This window comes from Artemia sp. Qi Xiang Cuo, chromosome 1 (assembly GCF_049724085.1).
Source record: "Artemia sp. Qi Xiang Cuo chromosome 1, ASM4972408v1, whole genome shotgun sequence".
NCBI lineage: Eukaryota > Metazoa > Arthropoda > Branchiopoda > Anostraca > Artemiidae > Artemia > Artemia sp. Qi Xiang Cuo.
The window spans coordinates 54,483,935-54,506,708 of record NC_142794.1 but is presented as its reverse complement, the minus strand read 5'-3'; the positions used below and the strand labels follow the sequence as shown (position 1 = coordinate 54,506,708).

General features: G+C 35.7%; 1 protein-coding gene across 2 annotated transcripts in view; it reads left to right on the top strand.

Moving 5' to 3' along the window:
* The window catches only part of Mlh1 (DNA mismatch repair ATPase Mlh1), a 72,048-nt gene that overhangs the window by 32,433 nt on the left and 16,841 nt on the right, over positions 1–22,774 (top strand). For both annotated transcript variants that reach the window (XM_089095592.1, XM_089095581.1), the window contains exons 3-6: positions 12,363–12,626; positions 14,329–14,598; positions 18,743–18,903; positions 21,732–21,958. In XM_089095592.1, the coding sequence (XP_088951718.1) occupies positions 12,363–12,626; positions 14,329–14,598; positions 18,743–18,903; positions 21,732–21,958 (922 nt within the window). The remainder of the gene's footprint in view (positions 1–12,362; positions 12,627–14,328; positions 14,599–18,742; positions 18,904–21,731; positions 21,959–22,774) is intronic.

The window sequence follows — 22,774 nt, the reverse complement described above, 5'->3', positions numbered from 1 at the left end:
AAACGATCATAGTAAAAAAACATACAACAAGTAATAATATAAATAAATAAATAGATTTAAAGCGAGTAATGCTTAGATTGAATATGAAAATCAAGCTTAAGACGAAAAAAAAAATTGCTATTGAAGTATAAATGAAACTTAAAACGAATAGGAATTAAATAATCAATGCAAACAAACATGCAATAGATATTAATGTAAATGAAAAAATAAATCTTAAAACGAGTGAAACTTAAATTGAATATGCAAATCAAGCTTGAAACGAACAAAAATCACTACAAACAAGAGTTTGGGTACCGCCTCTTTCTCTCACTGTAAAAGTCTAAAACCTACTGCGTTATTGGCGCTTCACTGAAAACCAATTTTATTACAAATAATTTCTTTTATACTTAATATTGAAAATAAACATTAAAATTATAGTAAAATTTTGAATTGACGAGTTTTCAGCAATTAATATGATTATACATCAAATATTCAGTTGAATTTAATAGTTCTTTCTAAAATTGTTCAAGACGAACATAGTTTCACTACAAACAAGAGTTTGAATACTGCCCCCCTTCTTTAACTGTAAAAACCAAAAGCCTACTGCGTCTGTTCAAGACGTATATAGTTTTCGGTAAAGCGCCAATGACGCAGTAGGTTTTAGACTTTTAAAATGAAAGCAGGTGGCGATACCCAAACTCTTGTTTATAGTGATTTTTGTTCGTTTCAAGCTTGATTTGCATATTCAATTTAAGTTTCACTCGTTTTAAGATTTATTTATTCATTTACTAAGATCTATTGTATGTTTGTTTGCATTGATTGTTTATTTAATTTCTGTTTGTTTTAAGTTTCATTTATACTTCAATAGCAAAATATTTTTTTCGTTTTAAGCTTGATTTTCATATTCAATCTAAGCATTACTCGCTTTAAGATCTATTTATTCATTTATATTACTACTTGTTGTATGTTTTTTGCTATGATTGCTTATTTAATTTGTGTTCGTTCTGGGTTTTATTTATTCTTTAATAATAATTTCTGGTCGTTTTGAGTTTGAATTTTAACAGGTATTTATTACTGCTGAGCTTAAGTTTAAAATAGACTTTAATTTTCATTTAAAAACTTATTTTTCGGAAAGTTTTTGTTTGATTAATTTTTATTCGTTTTGATTGCAAAAAGTTTCAAGTTTTTAAGAATTCCTTATTTCAAAATCAAACTTAAAAAAAAAAAAAATCAAATTTTCGTCAAAGTATCAAAACTGGTATTAAAGTAAAAATATTAGAGTGAAAAAATGGGTTTGTGTCAGCCTTGGAGTTTTTATTAACTGATGTTTGAACTATTTTTACCAAAATGGCTATCTCAAAATTTTTATAAGATGGATTTGGGGAAAAAGGGCGTGAGGGGGGGGGGGTGCTAATTGCCCTTACAACGCCTGTCACTGGGTCCTGGGGAGTTGTGTTGACTGTTTTAAAAAATGGACATCTCAAAATTGTATCGGATGGGTTATGCGAAAAACGGCTTGGCGGGGGCTAGAAACTATTCAATTCCTTTGGACTCTTTAAAACTGAAACAGAAATTTCAACTTTCATTGAAATTAGCCTCTAACCATGTCTGTACGAGCATCCCTTCCATAAAAACCATATATGCCCCCAGGGTATAGGTTGCGACGCCTGCCCCTAGGTCCTGGGTAGTTTTGTTGACACTGTAGTCTTTTTATCTGACCTTTGAACTATTTTTAACAAATGGATGTCTCAAAAATTTCATCGGATGCAGTTGGGGGAAAAGGGGCGTGGGGGGGATAGATGCCCTCTGATCTCTTTTGACTCTTAAAAACTGAACAAGAACTTTCAATTTCCAATCAAATGAACGCTCTCTGAAGTTTATACAAGCATCCCTTACATAAGAGCTATATATTCCCCCACACATAACTTATGACGCCTGCCCCAGGCTCTGAACGATTGTATCAACCACGGAAGTTTCGTTATATGATCTTTGAACCATTTTGGAAAAAATGGGTCTGTCGAAGGCCGTATCAGATGGGCTTCAGAAAAATGAAACGTATAGAGGCGGGAGAGAGACTAGTTGCCCTCCGATCTCTTTTGACACTCGAAAAATGAACGATGACTTTCAATTTCCAATCATATGAGCCCTCTCCGAAGTTTATACGAGTATCCCTTCCATAAGAACTATATATGCCACCAGAGCATTACTTACAGCGCCTGCCTCCGAGCTCTGGGGGCTTGTGTCGCTCTCGGAGTTTTCATTGTATGATCTTCGAACTATTTAAAAAAAAATGACTATCTCAAAGTTCGTATCGGATGGTTTTTAGGAAACAGGGCATGGAGGGTTGAGGGGCTAGTTGCCCTCCAATATCTTTTGACTCTTTATAAGGGAATTAGAGCTTTCAATTTCCAATCAAATGAGCCCTCTCCGAAGTTTATACGAGCATACCTTCCATAAGAACCATACATACCCCCAGAGCAATACTTACAAGGCCTGTCACTGGCCCTGGGGGGTCGCGTCGACACATAAGATTTTCTTATATGACCTTTGAACTATTTTTAACGAAATGGCCATACGTAAAGGAGTTTTTGTTATGTGATCTATGAACTATTTTTAACAAAATGGCTGACTCAAATTTTTTATCAGATGTATTTAGGGAAACAGGGCTTGGGGTGGGGACTAGTTGCCCTCCGATCACTTTTGACTCTTAAAAAGAGCACTAGAACGATCGATTTCCAGTCGAATGATCCCCCTTTCAAGCTTATATGACGACCCCTTCTATATGAAGTGCCTCTGGGAAAAAAATAAATGGAGTGTGGGGGAGGCTAGTTGCCCTCTGATCACTTTTGACTCTTAAAAAGTGAATTACATCTTTCAGTTTTCAATCAAATGAGCCCTCTATGTATACGAGCATCCCTTCCATAACAACCACATATGCCCCTAGGGCATAAATTACAACGCCTACCCCTGGGCCCTGGGGTCTGTGTCGACACCGGAGTTTTTTTTTATCTGAAGTTTGAACTATTTTTAACAAAATGACCATCTCCAAATTTTTATCTGATGCATTTAGGGCGTGGAAGGGGGGGGGGGAGGTTTAATTAACCTCCGTCTCTTTTGACTCTTAAAAAGTGAACGAGACCTTTCGATTTCCAATCAAATGTGCCTTCTCCGAAGTTTATACGAGCATCCCTTCCATAAGAACTATATATGCCCAGAGCATTACTTACAACGCCTGCCTCCGGGCCTGGGGGGTTGCGTCGGTCCCGGAGTTTTTCTTATCTGACCTTTGAACTATTTTTGATGAAATGGTTATTTAAAAATTTTATTGGATGGGCTTGGGGGAAAAAGGGTGTGTGTGGGGGGGGGCTAATTACTCTCGGATATCTTTTGACTTTTAAAAAGTGAACTAAAACTTTCAATTTCCAATCAAATGAGCCCTCGTTGAAGTTTATACGAGCATCCCTTTCATAAGAACCATCCACGCCCCCAGGGCCACGCTTACAACGCCTACCCCCCGGGTCCTGAAGGGTTGTGTTGACACCGGAATTTTTGTTATCTGATATTTTTTTACAATTTCTAAAAAGCTGGCTATCTAAGAATTTGTAGAGGATGGGTTTGGAAAAAAAAGAGCGTGGGGGGGGGCTAGATGTCCTTAAATCTTTCTATTCTTAAAAAAAGAACTAGAACTTTCAATTTCCAATCAAATGAGTCCTTTATGCAGTTTATACGAGCATCCCTTTCATAAGAACCATACATGCCTGTAGGGCATAACTTAGAACGCCTTTCCCCGGGCCCTGGGGGGTTGAATTGACACCATAGTTTTTCTTATCCGACCTTTGAACTATTTTTAACAAAATTTCTACCTCAAAATTTTCATCAAATGGGTTTGGAAAAAGAAGGTCGGGGGGGGGGGGCTAGTTGCTCTCGGATCTCTTTTGACTATTAAAAAGTGAACTCGAACTTTCAATTTCCAATCAAACGAGCCCTCTCTGAAGTTTATACGAACATCCCTTTCATAAGAACAATATATGCCCCAGGGCATAACTTACAACGCCTGCCCCCGGGCCCTGGGGGGTTGTGTCAACACTTCATCTTTTGTTATATGACTTTTGAACAATTTTTAACTTAATGGCTATCTCAAAATTTTTATCGGATGCACTTGGGGAAAAAGGGGCTTGAGGTCGGCTAGTTGCCCTCCAATGTCTCTTGACTCTCAAAAACTGAAAGAGAACTTTCGATGTCCTATGAAATAATCCCTCTGAAGTTTATACGAGCATCCCTACCATAAAAACCATGTATTACCCCAGGGCATAACTTACAACGCCTGCCCTCGGGCCCTGGGGGGATGTGTCGACCCCGGGGTTTTTGTTATATGGTCTTTGAACTATTTTTTAAAAAATGGCTATCTCAAAGTTCTTATCGGTTGGGTTTGAGGAAAAAAGGGCGTGGAGGGGGGCTAGGTGCCCTCCAACCTCTTTTGACTCGAAAAGTGAAATAGAACTTTGAATTTCCAGTCAAATGAGCCCTCTTTGAAGTTTATACCAGCATCCTTTCCATAAGAACCTTATATGCCCCCAGGGTATGACTTAAAATGCCTGCCCCGCGGGCCCTGTGGGGTTGTGTCGACACCGGAGTTTTTGTTGTATGATCTTGGAACTATTTTTAGCAAAATAGCTAACTCAAAATTTTTATCGGATTTATTTGGGAAAAAAGGGCGTGGGGGGGCTGGTCACCCTCTGATATCTTTTGACGCTTAAAAAGTGAACTAGAGCTTTCAATTTCCAATCAAATGAACCCTCTCTCAAGTTTATACGAGTATTCCTTCCATAAGAACCATATATGCCCCTAGGGTATAGCTTATAACCCTTGCCCTTAAGATTTCGGGGGGATTGTCCTGGTCATAAATATAATTTCTGGAACTTTCAACTACGTTAAACTAGACGGATATCTCAAAATTTTGATTAGATGTGTTTGTGGAAATGGTGGGCGTGGACGGGGATATTACTTGCCTTCCAATCACTTTCGACTATCAAAAAGGCCACTAGCCATTTCAATTTCCCATCGAATGAGCCTTTTTTGAAGTTTCTACGACAACGCTTTCTATTAAAACCTTGTATGCACCCAGGGCATAACTTACAACCCTTGCCCTGAGGGCTGTGGGGGGGGGGGTGTCATCCTTAGAGACCTAATTTCTACAGTTTTCAACTACGTTGAACAAAATGCCTATCTTAAAATTTTGATTGGATATGTTTTGGAAAAAGGTGGGCGTGGGAGGGGGGTTAGTTGCCCTCCAATCACTTTCGACTCTTAAAAAGGGCACTAGCCCTTTGAATTTTTAATCGAATGAGTCCTTTTTGAAGTTTTTAAGACAAAGCTTCCTTTAAAAGCCTTACATGCTCCTATGGGCATAATTGACCACCCGTGCCCTGAGGGATGTGGGGGGAGTATTTTACTCAAAAACATTATTTATGTCTGGAAATCACCTACGTTGAACAAAATGGCTATCTCAAAATTTTGATTGGATGTGTTTGGGAAAATGGTGGACGTGGAAGGGGTGTTAGTTTCCTTCCAATTACCTTTGACCCTTAAAAAGGGAACTAGAACTCTCGATTTCCAATCGAATGAGCCCCCTTTGAAGTTTATACGACGACCCCTTCCATATGAAGTTCCTCTTAAAATAAAAAGTAAATAGTAATAAAACATTGGAGCCGTTTGGCCTTTACTATAGGCAATGCTATAGTGTTGCCTCTGCTAGGGGTTATGAATCTCTTTTTCCAATTTCGCGGATACTGGCCTGACATTGTAATCTTGTTGAATATTAAAGTTAACAGATCACTCAAAAATTCAGGAAAAGCCTTAGCGAGGTCAACAGGAATATCGAGTGGTGTAATACTGGTCCTCTTTGGTTTTATCAATTTGAGGCGAACTTGGGATTCTGTGATGATTGCGAAATCCATAAGATTTGGAGATGGACGTGGAAAATCCTCCAAGTTTAGTGGTGAAAGTGACTGAACAATTGCTGCCAGGTGAGTGTTTAGGCAATATCCAGTTTCTTTGTCCGGCTCATTATAGCAAAAATCCAGTCCAGCCTGCGTTTTGCCTGTCATTTGTTTTATCCTTTTTTACCACTGTCCAGACTTAGAATCGAATAAATGAGATACTTCCTTTGGTAACACAACGCCGCTGTCTGGCGGGTCATTCCTGTGATTTTATTCTTCGGGGTAGTAGCTTCTTTATGTTTTTTGTTCCTGAAAATTTGTATCATTTTCCTGCTTAGTGCTTTGATTTCTTTTGTAAGGTACGGACGAAGTGCTGAAAAACGTTTGTTAACTTTTCAGGAAAATAGAAATGGTACTTGCCGAGAAGTTTTCCTTGAAAAGTAGTGGCCATTTCATCAGTATTAGCCGTAGAAATTATGCCGTCCCATTTTTCAGTCGTGAGCCAATTGCCGAAACCAAACAAACCGCTGTTTGTGATTGGCCGACTTGTAGTTGTTTCTGTAGTGTACGTGACCCGGACTCTGCTTGTGGGGTGTAGCGGGTGAAGTGGTAGCTTCCTCCTATTGGGGGGCCTGGGAAGGGTTTCCTGCAGAATTGAGACATGTTAGTAGCGATGCGGTCCAGAGCCGTGTCACGTTTTGTTGTTGGGCAATTAACTAACTGTTTTAGACCTAATCCTGCCTACAAAGACTCAATTCGTAGTTCGTTAGTGTCACCAAGCAAGAAGATACCACCTGTGGGGTATTTATCCTGTACGCAGTCAGCGCTTAATTGAAGTTTTTCCCGGGAAGCTTTTTGAGAACTGACATCTTGTCCTGGCGAATAATAAAAAACACAAACAGCTATACCATTATAATGGGAGGGCAGGCGCTTTGCAAATACCCAAAGAATCTCATCATAATCATCAAGTACAGGTACCTCTATCTAAAAAGCAGGAATTTTCTTATCAATATTAATTGCAAGACCTCCTCCCTTTTTTCCAAGCCAGTGGTCATCTGGACGTAACTTTATCATTTTATTATAACCTGATAAACTGAGTGGATCCGGATTTTGCCTATGACCTCTGTTACTGCTACTATTGAGACTCCAATTACTTGAGCTAGATTCTTCAGCTCAATAATCTTATCCGTATTTAAACTTTCCACACAACTATACAAAAAACTAGGCAGAGCAAAAATGTCAGAAGAGTTTTCTTTTACCTTGGTTTTCACCTTAGTCCTTGTGCAGACAGTTTCCTGGTGTTCTAACGATTCTGCAAGATCAGTTTCTTCTAATGGCAAAAACCTGTTACTAAGTGGGACGGCGTGGCTTATAGTCAAAACGCGGGAGTATGATATTTTAGGAAGGATAGACCTAGGGATTGTGGGAGGGAGGAAGGGGGAGAGCTCCAAGAGGAACCAGAGAGATATGCTGAGCCCGTCTGACCCGTGGTGACCACGAAGAAGGGATCCAGTAACGTGATGTCAGTATTGAAAAAGATTGTCGGGGCGCGATTGGTGGGGAGGGGAACCGAAAAGGTGGGTTTCTTTGGCTCAGCTGTTGGCCCCCTGGTCTCGAAAAGTTTTTTGACACCGGCTCGGGTCTATGATTATTGCTTGAAGCATTGCTCCCATAAACAATCTGGCTATGGCTTGGCATACTATAATTGAATACTGGATCACGGTTAAAACGATTAAAACGAGGCAAACGGTCAAAATACTTAAAAGGCACTGAACGATTAATGGGACATTTTAAATGACTAACACTATGAGCAAAACTGCACAACTAGTCTGCACAAGCCATCATAGGGCAAAGATCGACATGATCAAAATTGCAATTTGTTGCTTTGCACTTTTTCAGTTTGTATTTTCGGCATATATGTAGAAATTTACAGTTGTCTTTTTTGTTGCAGGAACCTCATTCGAAATACTTGCAAACTTTATTTACACGGAAATTTTCCCATTGATTTGGTTGTTTTCTCCATATTATTAACGTTTTTGCTTTCATGAATAAATGGACATTATTCACCAAGTTGCATGTACCAGTTGATATAAAAAGAAACTCTTTTTCTTAGTTTCTCGTCTTTCGGTCGGTGATTCCTAGTCCCTGGGCAATTTTCACCACAACGTCACAACCTTTTCAAATAGCTGTAAAGTCAGTGCATCGATTTTGGTCCGTTTCATCGACAGGGATCGGGCTTGAGATTCAATTTTTTCTTCCATGCCGTGAATCTTTTTCAAATTGCAGAATTAAATTGTCTTTTGAAAGGCAACTCTCACAACTATTGGGACAATTTTGAGTGAGCGGGTTTTCCAAAGGCAGGGAATGCATATTGTTGGGGTTAACGACAGAGTATGCAGGAGTATCAGCTACAGGGTGCTCAGTTACAACAGCCATAACACATGAGCTGCATTTCCAGTTGGGGTCTTCTTGCCGTATTACTGGTGTGGTTCCAGCGCAGGGTGATGGAACCATAAAAGGCATTTCGAGCACTGAATCCTCACACCTTTCCCTCACGGCCTCTCACATCCAGGGCAGATATAAGTAGTTCTGGTTCGTGTCATATTCGTATAGAATTTTACTGGTAATACAACTAGTTAAATACTGTCATGTATCTACTTGTTGTTGTTCTTTAAATGTATAATATGCATGTGATGTCATCAACATGAAAAATGTTATTGTTTTTAAATAAAAAGTGCGTTTCCAAAATTAAGGCTCTAAACGAGTTTTGTAAAACTCTTAATCTATCTAATTCATTTTTTTTTTCAGGCCAAAAAGTATCAGGTGCCAATTTTAAAAAAAAAAAAAAAAAAAAAAAAAAAGAAAATGGAGTCGTTTTCAATATTTTGTTTTTTAAATATACAAATACATACATATACGGTTAAATAAACAAGCAAACGAACATACAGCAGGTGGTAGTATAAATTAATAGATAAATTTTAAACGAGTAAAGCTTAAATTGAATATGTAAATCAAGGTTAAAACAAACAAAAATCATTACAAACAAGGGATTGGTACTGCCCCCTTTCTTAACTGTAAAAGTCTAAAAACTATATGTCTCTTGAACAGTCTCGGAAAGAACCAATAAAATCAAACTGAACATTTGATATATAATGATATTATTTGTTGAAAGCTCATCAGTTCAAGATTTTATTTCACTGTAATTTTTATTTTCATTTTCAATGCTGTAATAACTGGAAAAGAAAATATTTGTAATATAATTTGTTATCAGAGAAGCGCCAATGACGCAATAGTCTTTAGACTTTACAGTTAGGGACTAGACTTTACGGGCCAAACTCTTGTTTGTAGTGAAACTATAATTGTCTTGAACAGTCTTGGAAAGAACTAATAAAATTAAACTGAACGTTTCATATATAATGATGTTATTTGCTGAAAGTTTCTCAGTTTGAAATTTAATTTTACTGTAATTTTTATTTTCAATGTTGTAATAAGTACATAAGAAAAAAATTTGTAACATGATGGGCCGTGGAGGGCCAGAGGTCATCTCTCCTAAGTTTTGGGAGGAAAATATCGTTAATATTTCTTTTTTTTTTTTGGGGGGGGGAGGGGTTCAAGCCATGGAGGGCCATGTGTCAGCTCCCATATTTTTCTGTTGTGGGGGGTGGGCTATGGTGGGCCTGGGGTTAGCTCCCATAAGTTTAGAATAACATATTATTGATGTTTTTTGGAGCGAGGGGAAGGGGGGGGTTCGGTCCAGGGGTCAACTTCAATAAATTTCGGAATAAAGTGTCGTTAATATTTTTTTTTGGGGGGGGGGGGGCAGGTTACAGAGCCGGGCAATGTGGTGTTGTTTCAACCCAGGAGTATATGTTATTTGATCTTTGAACTATTTTTAACAAAATGGCTATCTCAAAAGTTTGATCGGATGGATTTCGGGAAAAAAAGGGCATGGTGTGAGGAGTCTGGTTGCCCTACGATCACTTTTTACTCTTAAAAGGGCCTAGAACTTCTGATTTCCAATCCAACGATCCCCTCCAAAATTTATACGACCACCCCTTCCATATGAAGTGCCTTTGAAAAAAAGAGTTTAAAACGATGAAGCCTTATGGCCTTTTCTATAGGCAACGCTATAGTGTTGCTTCTGACAAGATTAACTTAAAAAACAAGTTTTTTTTTAACTGACAGTAAGGAGTGACATTAAAACTTTAAACGAACAGAAATTATTCCGTATATGAAAGGGGCTGTCCCCTCCTCAACGCCTCGCTCTTTACGCTAAAGTTTTTTATTGTTTTAAAAAATAAAGTTGGGAGACAGGGTCCAGCATTATCGTAAAGAGCGAGGCGTTGAGGAGGGGACAGCCCCTTTCATATACGGAATAATTTCTGTTCATTTTAAGTTTTAATGTCGCTCCTTACTTTCAGTTAAAAAAAACTTGTTTTTTTTAGTTAATTTCTGAACGTGTTTGAATTAATGTCGCTTTGATTTTGGCTCACCGTACATGAATAATTAAAACGAAATTCGCATATCAATTTTCCTTTTTTTTGGCTAATTGGCTTTCTCGAAATTTTGTTCTGACGTAACTTACGAATTAACTCACTTAAAGAATTTCTATATTCGTATGTTTTTATTACGTATACTAGGGAGGTCGCTCCCTATTCAATACCTCGCTCTTTAAGCTAAAGTTCGAATTTTGTTCGAATCACAAACCCCTGAATCACAAAGGCTGGTTAATTAGAATAGATAGCTCTTTTGAAAGTACTAAAAAAAGCTTTAGCGTAAAGAGGGAGGTATTGACTAGAGGGTGAACCCCCTCATATACGCAATAATTTTTGTTCATTTTAGGTTTTAATATTGTTCCTTACTTTCAGTTGAAAAAAAAACTTTTTTTTAGTTAATTTCTGATCGTTTTTTCAATAATGCTGGGAAATCTGGCGCCCCCTCCATAGAAATGTCCCTTCCCCCAAGGAAATATCATCCCCCGTAACCCTTACTCCGACCCCCACACCCTACTAGAAAAAATTCCTCCTGAAAACGCCTATATACTCCCAATAACCAATACTATATGTAAACAATGGGCAAAGTTTATAACTTGCAGCCCTTCCCCCGGGAACTGTGGGGGATTAAGTCATCCTCAAAGACATTAAATAGATTTTTGACTATGTTGAAAAAAAGGGCTGTCTAAAAACTTTGATTGGGTGACTTTGAGAAAAAATGAGCGTAGGAGGGGGACGAGCTATCCTCCAATTTTTTCGGTCGCTTAAAATAGGTACTACAACTTTTAATTTCCTTTCGAATGAGCCCTCTCGCGATATTTTAGGGGTACTAGGTCGATACGCTCACCCCTGGAAAAATAAAAAAACAAAAAAAAAAAACAAGCAAACACGCATCCGTGGTGATTTTTATTCTGACCGAAAGTTCAAAATTCCATATTTTGCATGAAGGAACTTGACATCTCTGTAGTATGGGTCTCTGATGCGGTGCATCGGGTACTTGAGTTATTTATAGAGTGCGGTAAGGGTTAAGGGCTTTTTCCCCCTTATTTTCGACAATAGTGCGCATTTTATAAGTCGCGTAACTTTTGACGAGTAAGACTAAACTTGATTAAATTTATATATTTGAAATCAGCATAAAAATCTGATTCTTCTGATGTATCTATTGGTATCAAAATTCCGTTCATTAGAGTTTCGGTTACTATTGAGCCTGGTCGCTCCTTACTTACAGTTCGCTACCACGAACTGTTTGATAGATATGTAAATAAATATATATACTATATTTATTAACGATCTTATCTATAAACTATAAACTATTAACGATCTTTTCTTCCAAAACTTATGGGACCTTTCATATACGGAATAATTTCTGTTCGTTTTAAGTTTTAATGTCGCTTCTTACTTTCAGTTAAAAAAAACTTGTTTTTTTTTTTAATTGCATTCAAAAAGACTAAAGGTGTTAACCTTTAGTGCAGTGTAAGAGTATTAACCTTATACAATGTATAACGTCACTGGAATATTATCATAAATAATTGAATATCTGAATATATAAAAAAAATATTTGGAACAGGCAATTTTTAAAAACTTGAAACTTTGGCAATCAAAAACGGGCAAAAATTAATCAAGAAAAAACTTTCCGAAAAAAAAAGAAAAGTAACCTACAATATATATATATATATATATATATATATATATATATATATATATATATATATATATATATATATATATATATATATATATATATATATATATATATATATATATATATATATATATATATATATATATATATATATATATATATATATATATATATATATATATATATATATATATGTATATATATATATATATCATGTATATATGTATATATATGTCTCATTTCTGTCCATCTGTCTTGTGTGAAAGGAAAGTTGAATATTTCAGCAAAAATAACAAATCCATATTTTAGTTTAGATGCTGGTGCTACTTCAGTTCAAGTTACTACCAAGGATGGAGGTTTAAAGCTGTTGCAAATTCAAGATAATGGCTGTGGAATAGCCAAAGAAGACTTAGACATTGTATGCAAAAGATTTACTACCAGCAAATTATCCAAGTTTGAAGATCTAGAAAGCATTGCAACTTTCGGCTTTAGAGGTGAAGCACTGGCAAGTATTAGCCATGTGGCCCATCTCACTTTGACTACTAAAACGGCGGACAGTCCTTGTGCATTCAGGTTTAGTTCATATCCTACTCTTTTCATTTGTCAGGGCCTAAGTAATTAGCAGTCTGTGTCTAAGTAATGAGCAATTTTTCTTTCTGGACGCTTTACATACAGTATCTGTTTGGCTAAAAGTGATCAAAACGTTCATAAAATATGCTTCAGGGAGGAGGTGATCCGGACAGCCCCAAGGGAAAGGGTATAAAATTATGCAGTTGTTCTGTCGTTCACAGATACACTTTAGTTGAAAGAATGGGCTAAATACACCCTCATGAAACCGAAATTCTGTAAAAATTTAAATGTGTGTGATTGGAGGAATAAATTATGTTTCGGAAGTTTTTTAACTCGTTTTAATTGGCGGGACAGGCCTTCCTAATATATTCAATAACCAAAGAGTTTGTTATAATAAGATTAATGAACATTGACTTGTGAGAAATCCTTAGCTTGTGTTTTGCATATCTTTTTTGAAATGGATTATCCCTCGAAAATAAAATTTTCAATTATGTTTAACTTGATTTCTATTGAAGTATTAAATAGATCATTCCCGCCCTATTATGGGTCTTTCAAAAGAAATTTTCTGTTTCACGCATTCAAATGACCTTGTTGTAATCTTTAAGTCCTACTTTATATTGACAGGGCATCAAAAAAGACAAAATGACTTGTATTAGTGTTGGCCGGAAATGACTAATTATGGTTTTTATGAGTGTGACGAATATTGCAATGAAATGGTGTGGTGGTAATAAGTTAAAGCACTTTCAATTTGCTAATAGATAGCAATATCTTCGCTTCAACGAAAATAGGGTTATTCTGTATTTTTTTTCCAAGGACAAAGGATGGTAAAAACATTGTGGTTTAGGTCCCTCGGTGAATTTTTTGTTTTCTTCCTTTTTTTAGGGTGGGGAAGTTGGCCATGCCCTGTCCCAGTTCCTATAGTGGACTTACGTACCAGTGTACTGAATTTAAAATAAATCTCAGTACTTTTGTCTTTTGGGTCGATTGTAGAAACCAAAAAATAGACTTGTAGACTTGCTGGGGTAGTGACTCATTACTCCATTAAGTTACAATCTGAACTGAACTAATGTAATTAAGGCGCACTTTTTTCAATGGTATTATAGGCAAGTTTTTCTTGAATGCTAATTTTGCTTCATTTTAGCCTATTTGAACTCTAAGACACTCTTTATTGAAAATTTACTGAATTTTGTCTATACTACCAGCAGTGATTTTTTTTTCAGTAAGAAAAATATATTTTTTTTACTACATAGAAAGGTTGGCATACACATACTTAGTGACATGGAGCTTTTTAAACATCTTTTCATTCCCGTGATCCTGCTTTCAGCTGTCAAGGACTAATAGGATTGGGCTGGCGCTGTCGTGAAGTAGCTCAAACGTAAGAATCACGACACCATGGAAGTGCCTATAGGAAAGAGATACAAGTTTTTAGTGATAACCGTCTTCATTTGTAATTTTTATTTCGTATCTGAACCCACATTGTAAGGGTCTTGTACTTAAGACATTACCTACAAAAAACAGTAGGTTCATATTTATCACTATTACTCTTAAGTGCTGTAATCATTATAATCCGTTCAGATGTTTTTTTTTCTATATATTCAAAAACTATTATTTTTTGTCTTTCAGTCTTTTGACCCCGATGATACTGACTTTCAGTATATTTAAAGCAATTTTTGTAAGTTTAAAAACTGCTTGCAAATTATTTTAGGGCATCTTACATTGATGGGAAATTGACTTCACCCCCGGTGCCATGTGCTGCCACACAAGGTACAGCTCTGCTTATTGAAGATCTGTTTTATAATGTTCCGTCAAGAAGAAAAATGTTTAAAAGCCCATCTGAAGAGCAAAACAAAGTATTTGATGTCATGAGCAAATATTCTATTCATAATCCAAGCATTGGGTTTTGTCTGAAGAAGCACGGTGATATTCAAAATGACCTGAAAACATCCTTGGGATCTACTACTCTCGACAACATCAGGTATATTTTGGCAAATCAGCTCATTTTGCTTTTTTCCCCTTTTTTTCATTGTACATCAGGACCTGTTTCGAATTAGCAGTTTGGGTTGAAGAAATGCGAACTATCTACAAATTTAAATTATATAACATTAGGCTCTCTACTCTTTCGATTACCAACGGTTTTATAACCACCGTGCGGCAGCCGATAACAAAGCGTGAAACCCTAGCTTGAAAAGAAACTGTCTGTATTCTAAATTTTTTTTTTTTTTTTTTTTTTTTTTATCGCACCGCTTTGGTAATGCATTGAACAGGCTATAAACATAAAACAGGCATAGTTTTAAATTAGTCTAGTGATTTATCTGAAAGAGGTGGTTATCCTCTACTTAAAAGACATCTCTTAAAGCACAGTCAAGCGTGATACATGCTAGGAAACTAACTGCACCAAAAAAAGTTTTTTGTTTAGGGTTTGGCCACCATCCTAGGGACCAAAACTAGCACTTCCATGTTTTGACTTATCTGGCGCTCAAACATAATATTTGCCGTGATAAAGGAAACAAAAACAAACAATCGCAACGCATGGCAATAGTTCACAATTGGGGCTATTGATGAAGAAGAATGTTAAGAAAACAATTCTTACTTCATAATATGCAGAAAATTTTAGTTAACACATTTTGAGGTTGCTTCCATCATACTTTATCCCCCCCCCCTAATGTGCAAATACGTATATAGCTCCAATTTTAGATTTCCCTTGCATTTTGTATCAACTTAATACCCGTAAATTAAATCAACGCTGACGAAATTAAGAAACGGAAAACACATTTTGTTGGTGGTAAAGCATAGTGAAAACACCCTCAAAATGTGTTAACTACAATTTTTCTGCATATTATGACCTAAGAATTGTTTTCTTAACATGTTTCCTTCTCAATAGCCCCAATTGTGCACTGACACCCAACTGATTTTTCTGTGTAGATAAAAGTAGATAAATTATTCACATTGCAAAAATGCTTGTATTCATAAATATAAGTTCATCTTTTGTAAAAATATTTACTATTGAAGTAAATGAAAAAAGTTTAAATGGACCCTACTGGTCCAAATAGCATATTCCATTCAGGTTGCCAAAAGAGCTTATCTGCAATACCTCACGAATAGCTAAGTTTATTTGGTTGTCAAAAATACGTGTCTGCAATATCTCAGGAATAGTTAAGGTTATTAAGTTGAAACTTTCAGAGAATGTTGAATTAATCAAAGTACAACTAATGTGCATTCCAGTTGTCAAAAAGACGTAAGTACAATATCTCAGAATCGGCTTATGGTATTTGGTTGAAATTTTCAGAGGATGTTGAATTAAACCAAAAGATAGTATGTAAGCCCAGCTTCTTAAAATGGTGGGTGCAATATCTCAGGATTAGGATATTTTAGTTCTAACCTAACCCAGGTTTGGTTAGGGGGGTTCGGGGGTTTGAACCCCTTCCTCCCCCGAAATGCTTTTTTTACTCGTAAAAACATAACAAAAATGGATATAAACAAATTTTGTATGCGTTTCTTGAGGTTTTTTTGTGTAAACAAAAAACCTCAAAAATAGTAACTATGTAGTATGTAGGTCTAGTCTGTAGGTATGTAGTATGTATTTTTTGAAATATAATTTTAATAGACACTCGAATAATCTGCTGGTTAAGATAAGATTCAAACCATTTCAGAATAACCCCATGGTTCCCTAAACAGCCTACCCAACGCAATAAAATTTTATGAACCACCGTGTCAAAAGCCTTTCTAAAGTCTATAAATACTGAAAGTACCAGTACACTTTTTTCGAGAGCACCATTGATGAAATCTTTTAGGTGCTGGACTGCATGTATTGCAGAGTGGTTTCTCCTGAATGCAAATGCCCCCTTGCCCCCCCTCCCCTCAACGATGCCACTGGTTAAAGTTACCCTGTTTTATCGCATGGCTGTAATAAGACAAACGTCAGTTTTCACCCAAAGAAATTTTCACCCTATCTCACCCGTTATGTTAGTGAAACAAGTACAACTTCTTGCTGTATCAATTTCCAATGCTCTCAAGTTAGATAAACGTCAATTCAAGATCACCAAACAGGCAAATGCATTGCTATCCAGTTTGAAATTGGAATAAATTCAGTTGTTCAAGGATGCATTCCCTTCATGTGTACATATCCTCTGTCTGGCTGTTATTGGAATACGCATGTTTGGTCTTGCATCCGCATCTTTCTAGTGAACTTTGCAACAAAATTGAGTCAGTGTAGAAGCGTTCGCTTAAGACTGTTTTTAAAGGAAGTAAAATAAATACTCCTTCCTCCTTAAAGCCACACGCCACCTTAAAAGAAAGGACGGTCAGTATCCGCTTGAGTTTTGCCAAGTTCGCTGTTTCTAATACCCACACCGAGGACATTTTACTTGATTTTTACAATCCTATCTTCTCTGTATAACCTCTTCAGCAGTTCCGATATACTCGCCGGTTCATTCTGCTACTGAGAGATTGGGAAAGAGTTTTATCCTCTTTATCACGAAGCAACTTAAGAATTCTTGATTTCTGTTTTGAATTAAATAGGGCTCCTTCGTCTCTTTTTTTCTGTTCTTGTGTTTATACAATAATCAGGGTCACTTCTTACATTAACTTAAAAAAAATTTTCCACAAGATAAGTTTCCAAAGAAAATTAAAGAGCTGCATTAAACCTAAAATGAGCAGAGAGAGACAGAGTTTAATAGTTTTCCATGCATAAAAATACCACAACTCACCATCAATAAATAAATGAAACCCAAAACGAATAGATATTACAATAAATAACGGAGTCAGACTCAAAACGAGCAGAAACTAAGATAAGTAGGGCTGACGTCCCCCATGCCTTCTGAAGACCAGATCATAATTTGCACTTTACTGAAAACAGTCTTATTTCGAGCTGAATGTTTCTGTTTCCCATAATATCGAGAAAAAAGTTCGTCATAGCCAAGATTACTGGAAAAAACAACAAATGAATGGGAATTGACAGTTTAATATACGTACACTGATATTTATTCCTTAAACTCTGAATAATTTTGGATTTACTAAAGTTAAAAAAGGGAAAACCTCTGAAATATATTCTGTTTTCAGCTGCCCATGATTGCCATTTTGCTCCTTTGTGACACGGTTTCAGCTCTAATTTTTGTTTGTTTGAATTTTTTTTATTATTCTTTTTTCGTTACCAATTGTTTCTTTCATTCTTATTAGCTATTTACCCGCATTAGGATTATGATTCTTGGTTTGATTTTAACACTATTTGATTTGTAATGCAAACTCGGCTTTTATGTAGCTTGTCGTTTATCAATAATGTTTATCTTATCTTGCATATTGCTGATATATAGTTTATTCTTCAAATCATTTGGTGAAATGTAAGTGTTCAGGATTCGTTTATTCGCTTTTTTTCTTTGGACTTGGAAATTATTTACTTTTGATTTTGTATGGATTTCATCAAATTGTTTTTTTTTTATATCGACCTTGATGTCGACTAGTATCGAAAATATGCCAAAAATAAGCAAAGCATATAGAAAATATGAGATATTATAAAGAAAAAAAAACTGGGATTAGGGTCTGGGTCCTACCTTCCTGTGGAGGCTTTTAGATAGAATCTTAAATTATGTCGTTGAATCTGTAACATGACTACAGGAAAGGCCGTATCCAGGCATTTTTTTTAAGTTTTTTTGCCCCCCTCCCCCTCCCCGAAAAAAAAATCCTGGATACGGCTCTGTTTCTAGGAATTATGATTTATCTGTATTCACTTCAAGAAGTTCCATCTTCCTCTACTTTAATCAGAAACATAAAGAATGTATATACCTAATAATCTTTTATGCTTGCACAGGTTGCTCATTGTCCAAGCTTTCGGGATATGAGACGGCATGAAAAGGGATCGAACTAAGGCTATAGAGTCTTTTCATTCTTGAATAATTTTGCATCACCAGTCAAAATTTTTTTATGTTCTCGGGCGATCAAAAATGTCCATATCTTTTGCACAAGTTATGTGTGATAATCATTTCGTAACTCATTTTGATTTAAGAAGCATGTACTAAATTTTTTCTTCCGATGTTATTTGTTAAGCTGCTTGTAAATTCTACGGTTTTTGAAATTTTTGAATTTTTATTCCTGTATTTCGTGTTAAATCACAGTATTTTTCCCAGGATCATATATGGAGGATCGGTTGCCAGAGAGCTATTGGAAATTAATTACTCCGATTCGAAATATGACTTCAAAGTAAAAGGCTTCACATCTCAACCAAGCTACTCCACAAAGAAGTTTGTTTTTATCCTTTTTATTAATAATCGCTTGGTTGATTGCAATCGTAAGTTGTGGCACACTTTTCCTATTTTTAGTTAATTGGTCATCTATTCGGCAGAAGTCTTTGAATTCTGCTTATGCAATCTCAAAATGTTTGTGATAATGCTATTGTTAAAATTAATAGCAATCATTATTAAATGCCACGCTCAATAGGGCGCTGACCTAACGAATAGCCCACTTTAGACAGACGTTTCCTTTAATCTTGAAAAAAAAAACTAAAGTGAAGAATTTGCCATTAATGGTCATTTTATTTGTTTAGTGGGTTAGCTTCAAGGGCTGAGCAGATTTTCAGTTCTGGGATAATTCCTCTTCTGAAGAAGTGTATAAAAGACAAGGGGCTCTTGGTCCGGGTAGATTATCGATTCAGAAAATATTCCCGATAAAAAAAGAAACATGATATCTTCAAATGTATAAAGCATAGCCCAATTAGAGGGTTCTCAGTCAGATTTATCGTTTGCTATTCGGATAATGATAGAACGTAGGGTATGAAATCAGGAATTTTTGACCAGGGAGAGGTGTGGGTACACAATATTCTGTGTACCCACCTGCATAAAAGATAGCCAAACATACGCCTGTGAAGTGATGAATCTTCTGTTTGCTATTGAAAAACTTAAAAGTTGCAACCATATTGAAGGAACATCAAGTTGTACATATAAAAAAATGACCTTTGTTACGGATGAAGCAAAGATAGCTAAACATACGCCTGTGAAGTGATGAATCTTCTATTTGCTATTGAAAAACTTAAAAGTTGCAACCATATTGAAGGAACATCAAATTGAACATATAACAAAATGTCCTTTGTTAAGGATGAAGCAAAAAAACAACAAAAAAAACAAACAAAAGTCGAAAAATGTAGTAAGTAATTCAAGTAACTCATGAGACTGATTTAATTATGATTGAATACATGACTGTCTAACTCTGAGAAAAAAGTTTGTTTTTAAATGTATAAGACAAGATAAAAATTGCCCGGTCCTAGATTTTCAAAGGATGTCCTAATAGCTATGGTAGAGTCCTTGCCTGTCCCAGAGTTGCAGGAATTTGAAGAGCTCCTGGTAAGCGTAAAGTAGGTTCACACTAGATTCCACAGTTTGCAGAGTCAGTGACAGCTTTATAACTTCTACGGCTTTTATGTCTGTGACCTCTTTGTACCTATATGTGTTTCTGAGGAAACACACATAGGTACAACCTTTAAAAATAAGCCAAAGCTGTATAGTCTTAGGCTTATTTCCATTGGCCAGTGCTTAATATGTGAAAGCAACTATTCAATTGGAACTTCCAGTAATGAACATTAATTGGTTTTTAGAGGTTAAAAAAAAAAAAAAAAAAAAAATTGTTGGGCCGTTCTTTTGCACTAAGATTTCACATCTTTCTGCAAAGATTTCCGTTCTTTTAACTCATTTTTGTTGTAAGATCTTACAGCTCACTGATGTTAGCTAAAGTGTGAAGGACGCCATTTTTCTGCCGCATAGAACAATGACGAGAGAACTTTGATGATATACTCATCATTGTTCTTAGACCGCTGATTAGAGCAGAATGAGGAAAGACGTTTGCAAAAGAACGCTATAAGATGTAAGATCTTAGTGCTAAGATTTCACTTTTAAGCGTTCTTTGTCAAAAGATATAAGATCTTAGCACAAAGATGAGTAAAAGAATAGCCCTAATGTATGTTGGTGTTTGGACTTTTCTAAATTTAACATGGCAACCCCTGCAAGATGATGCCTATTTGATTTCTTCGTAAATTATGAATATTCGGATGATTTTTTTCCGAAATGCTCCAATGAAATATTAGAAGCAATTGAAACGAGAAAAATTAACAAAAGGAATAATATAATGTTCTAAAGGTAATAAAAGCAAATTATAATGTTCACTAAAGAAGCATTTTTGTAGGAATTGGGATTCACTGATTCTACTACCCAAAAATAACCAAAAGGAGCAAAAACCGTGGAGCAAGGAAGTTTTGTTTTTAAAAAAGCCAATTTTGACTAGCTTCCTGTTAAAATGTACTTAAATACGGTTATAGTACTCGGACAAGTCTTTCCACTTAATGTTAAATTAATGAATTCTGGCAATAAACAAGATAAAATAAGATAAATTTAATGATTTAATGGCTTGTTTTAGGCTCTATAAATTGTTAGTTATAAGCCGCTAATCATATGGAAAACGCATTAACGGAGAATAATGCATTCAGTGATGTAAAAGTATTTTGACATTTGATATTTGCGTTAAAGATAAAATGTAATAAGGCGGTAAAGTTGAAAAAAAAGAATTATATGCCGTCTAGTTTTGCTCTACAAAAGATCTAAGTAAAAAAGGTAAATAATGCCGTTTGACTAGTCTAAATTTTAATTTAATTAATAATGACTTTTTCTTAATTCTTGTAACTAAATTTTGCTGTCCTAGCAGGGATTTAGTGTAACGGCAGCCAGATACAAATATCAAGTTTTCGGGATCAAGTTTTCGTGGATCATCAAGTTTTCGTGGACTCTAGCAGAGTAAAGAAAGTTTTTTGATGCTCTATTTTTTTAAAGATTTGTTTTTACATCAAATTTGATGATTTATATTTGCACGTCTCTCTTAGCCTAGGGATTTAATTAGTAAATATCTTGACATTACAACACCAGCTAGACAGTTCTGAAAACCGTTTCTGTGTCACTATCTCTTTTTTTTTTTTTACTTGTCACTTAGATGGCTTTGCGTTTTATTACTTGTCCTTATCAGTCCACATTTTGATCTAATAAAGTAGAGGGTAAATCAACCCAAGTTAGATGCTGATAATAGATATTAATCTGTCTGGACTGAGTCAACTGAACAAATAAGCTACCTTCATTTCAGCTTTGAAAAAGGCCCTTGAACTGGTTTATGCAAGGATCTTACCGAAAGGAGCTCATCCATTTGTTTATATGGCCTTAGATCTTCTGCCACAGACATTGGACGTTAATGTCCACCCTACAAAGCACGAAGTCCGATTTCTTAACGAAGACTCAATTGTTGAAAGGATACAAAAGGAATTGGAAAGTGTTTTGCTTGGTCACTCATCATCTCGAACATTTGTTACTCAAGTAAGATTTTAGTCCTTTTTTTTATTATGAATTTTGATTTGTTATTTTACAACGGTGTTTACATTCTTTAACAATTGTCAAGCCAAAAGCTAAATGGTGTATTTGAAACTTGCCGTAGATTTGCACCAGTGTAAACCAGGGGTTTTGAAGTCACTGTGAAAAGAGGAATCTTTGAGGATTAAAACAAAAAGTTGGTAAAATTAAAGAATGTAGCTGATTAATTGGGCTTTACTTTAAAATTAAGTAACAATAATAAACAAAAATGAAGAGCAAAGGTTTGTCCTGAGCAGAGCAAATAAAGTAACAGAAATTATATTGAACAATAACCTAAAAACTAAAAGAAACAGATATTAGACCTAATAATAAATGAAACACAATAATGAACTTATAAAGTACCAAAAATAAAACCGATATTCAACTCAAACTGAAATGAACAGAAGTTACTAGATATATGGACTGAAATGTCGCCCCTTTTTACCCCAGTTATAGTTAAAAAAACACAACAAATATTAAAGTTCAAAGAAACAGATGTTATGCTTAATAAAAATGACTTGATGTATTAACTGGAAAGTCGTCCCCCATGTACCCCAATTATAACGCGATTGTCGTTCGCGCTTTGAAAGCAATATGTATTTTAAGGGTTGTCTTTTTTATCATTATAACATTGAGAAATAAATATATTAACGAAAAGTGTCGAAATAAATGCGATTATATTTTATAATCTCAGTCTAGGTCCAATAGGCTGATATCAGGGGTCGTATATTGGTCTATAATGTCTCTAATGGTCTCTTATATATCATTTCCTTTTATTTTGAG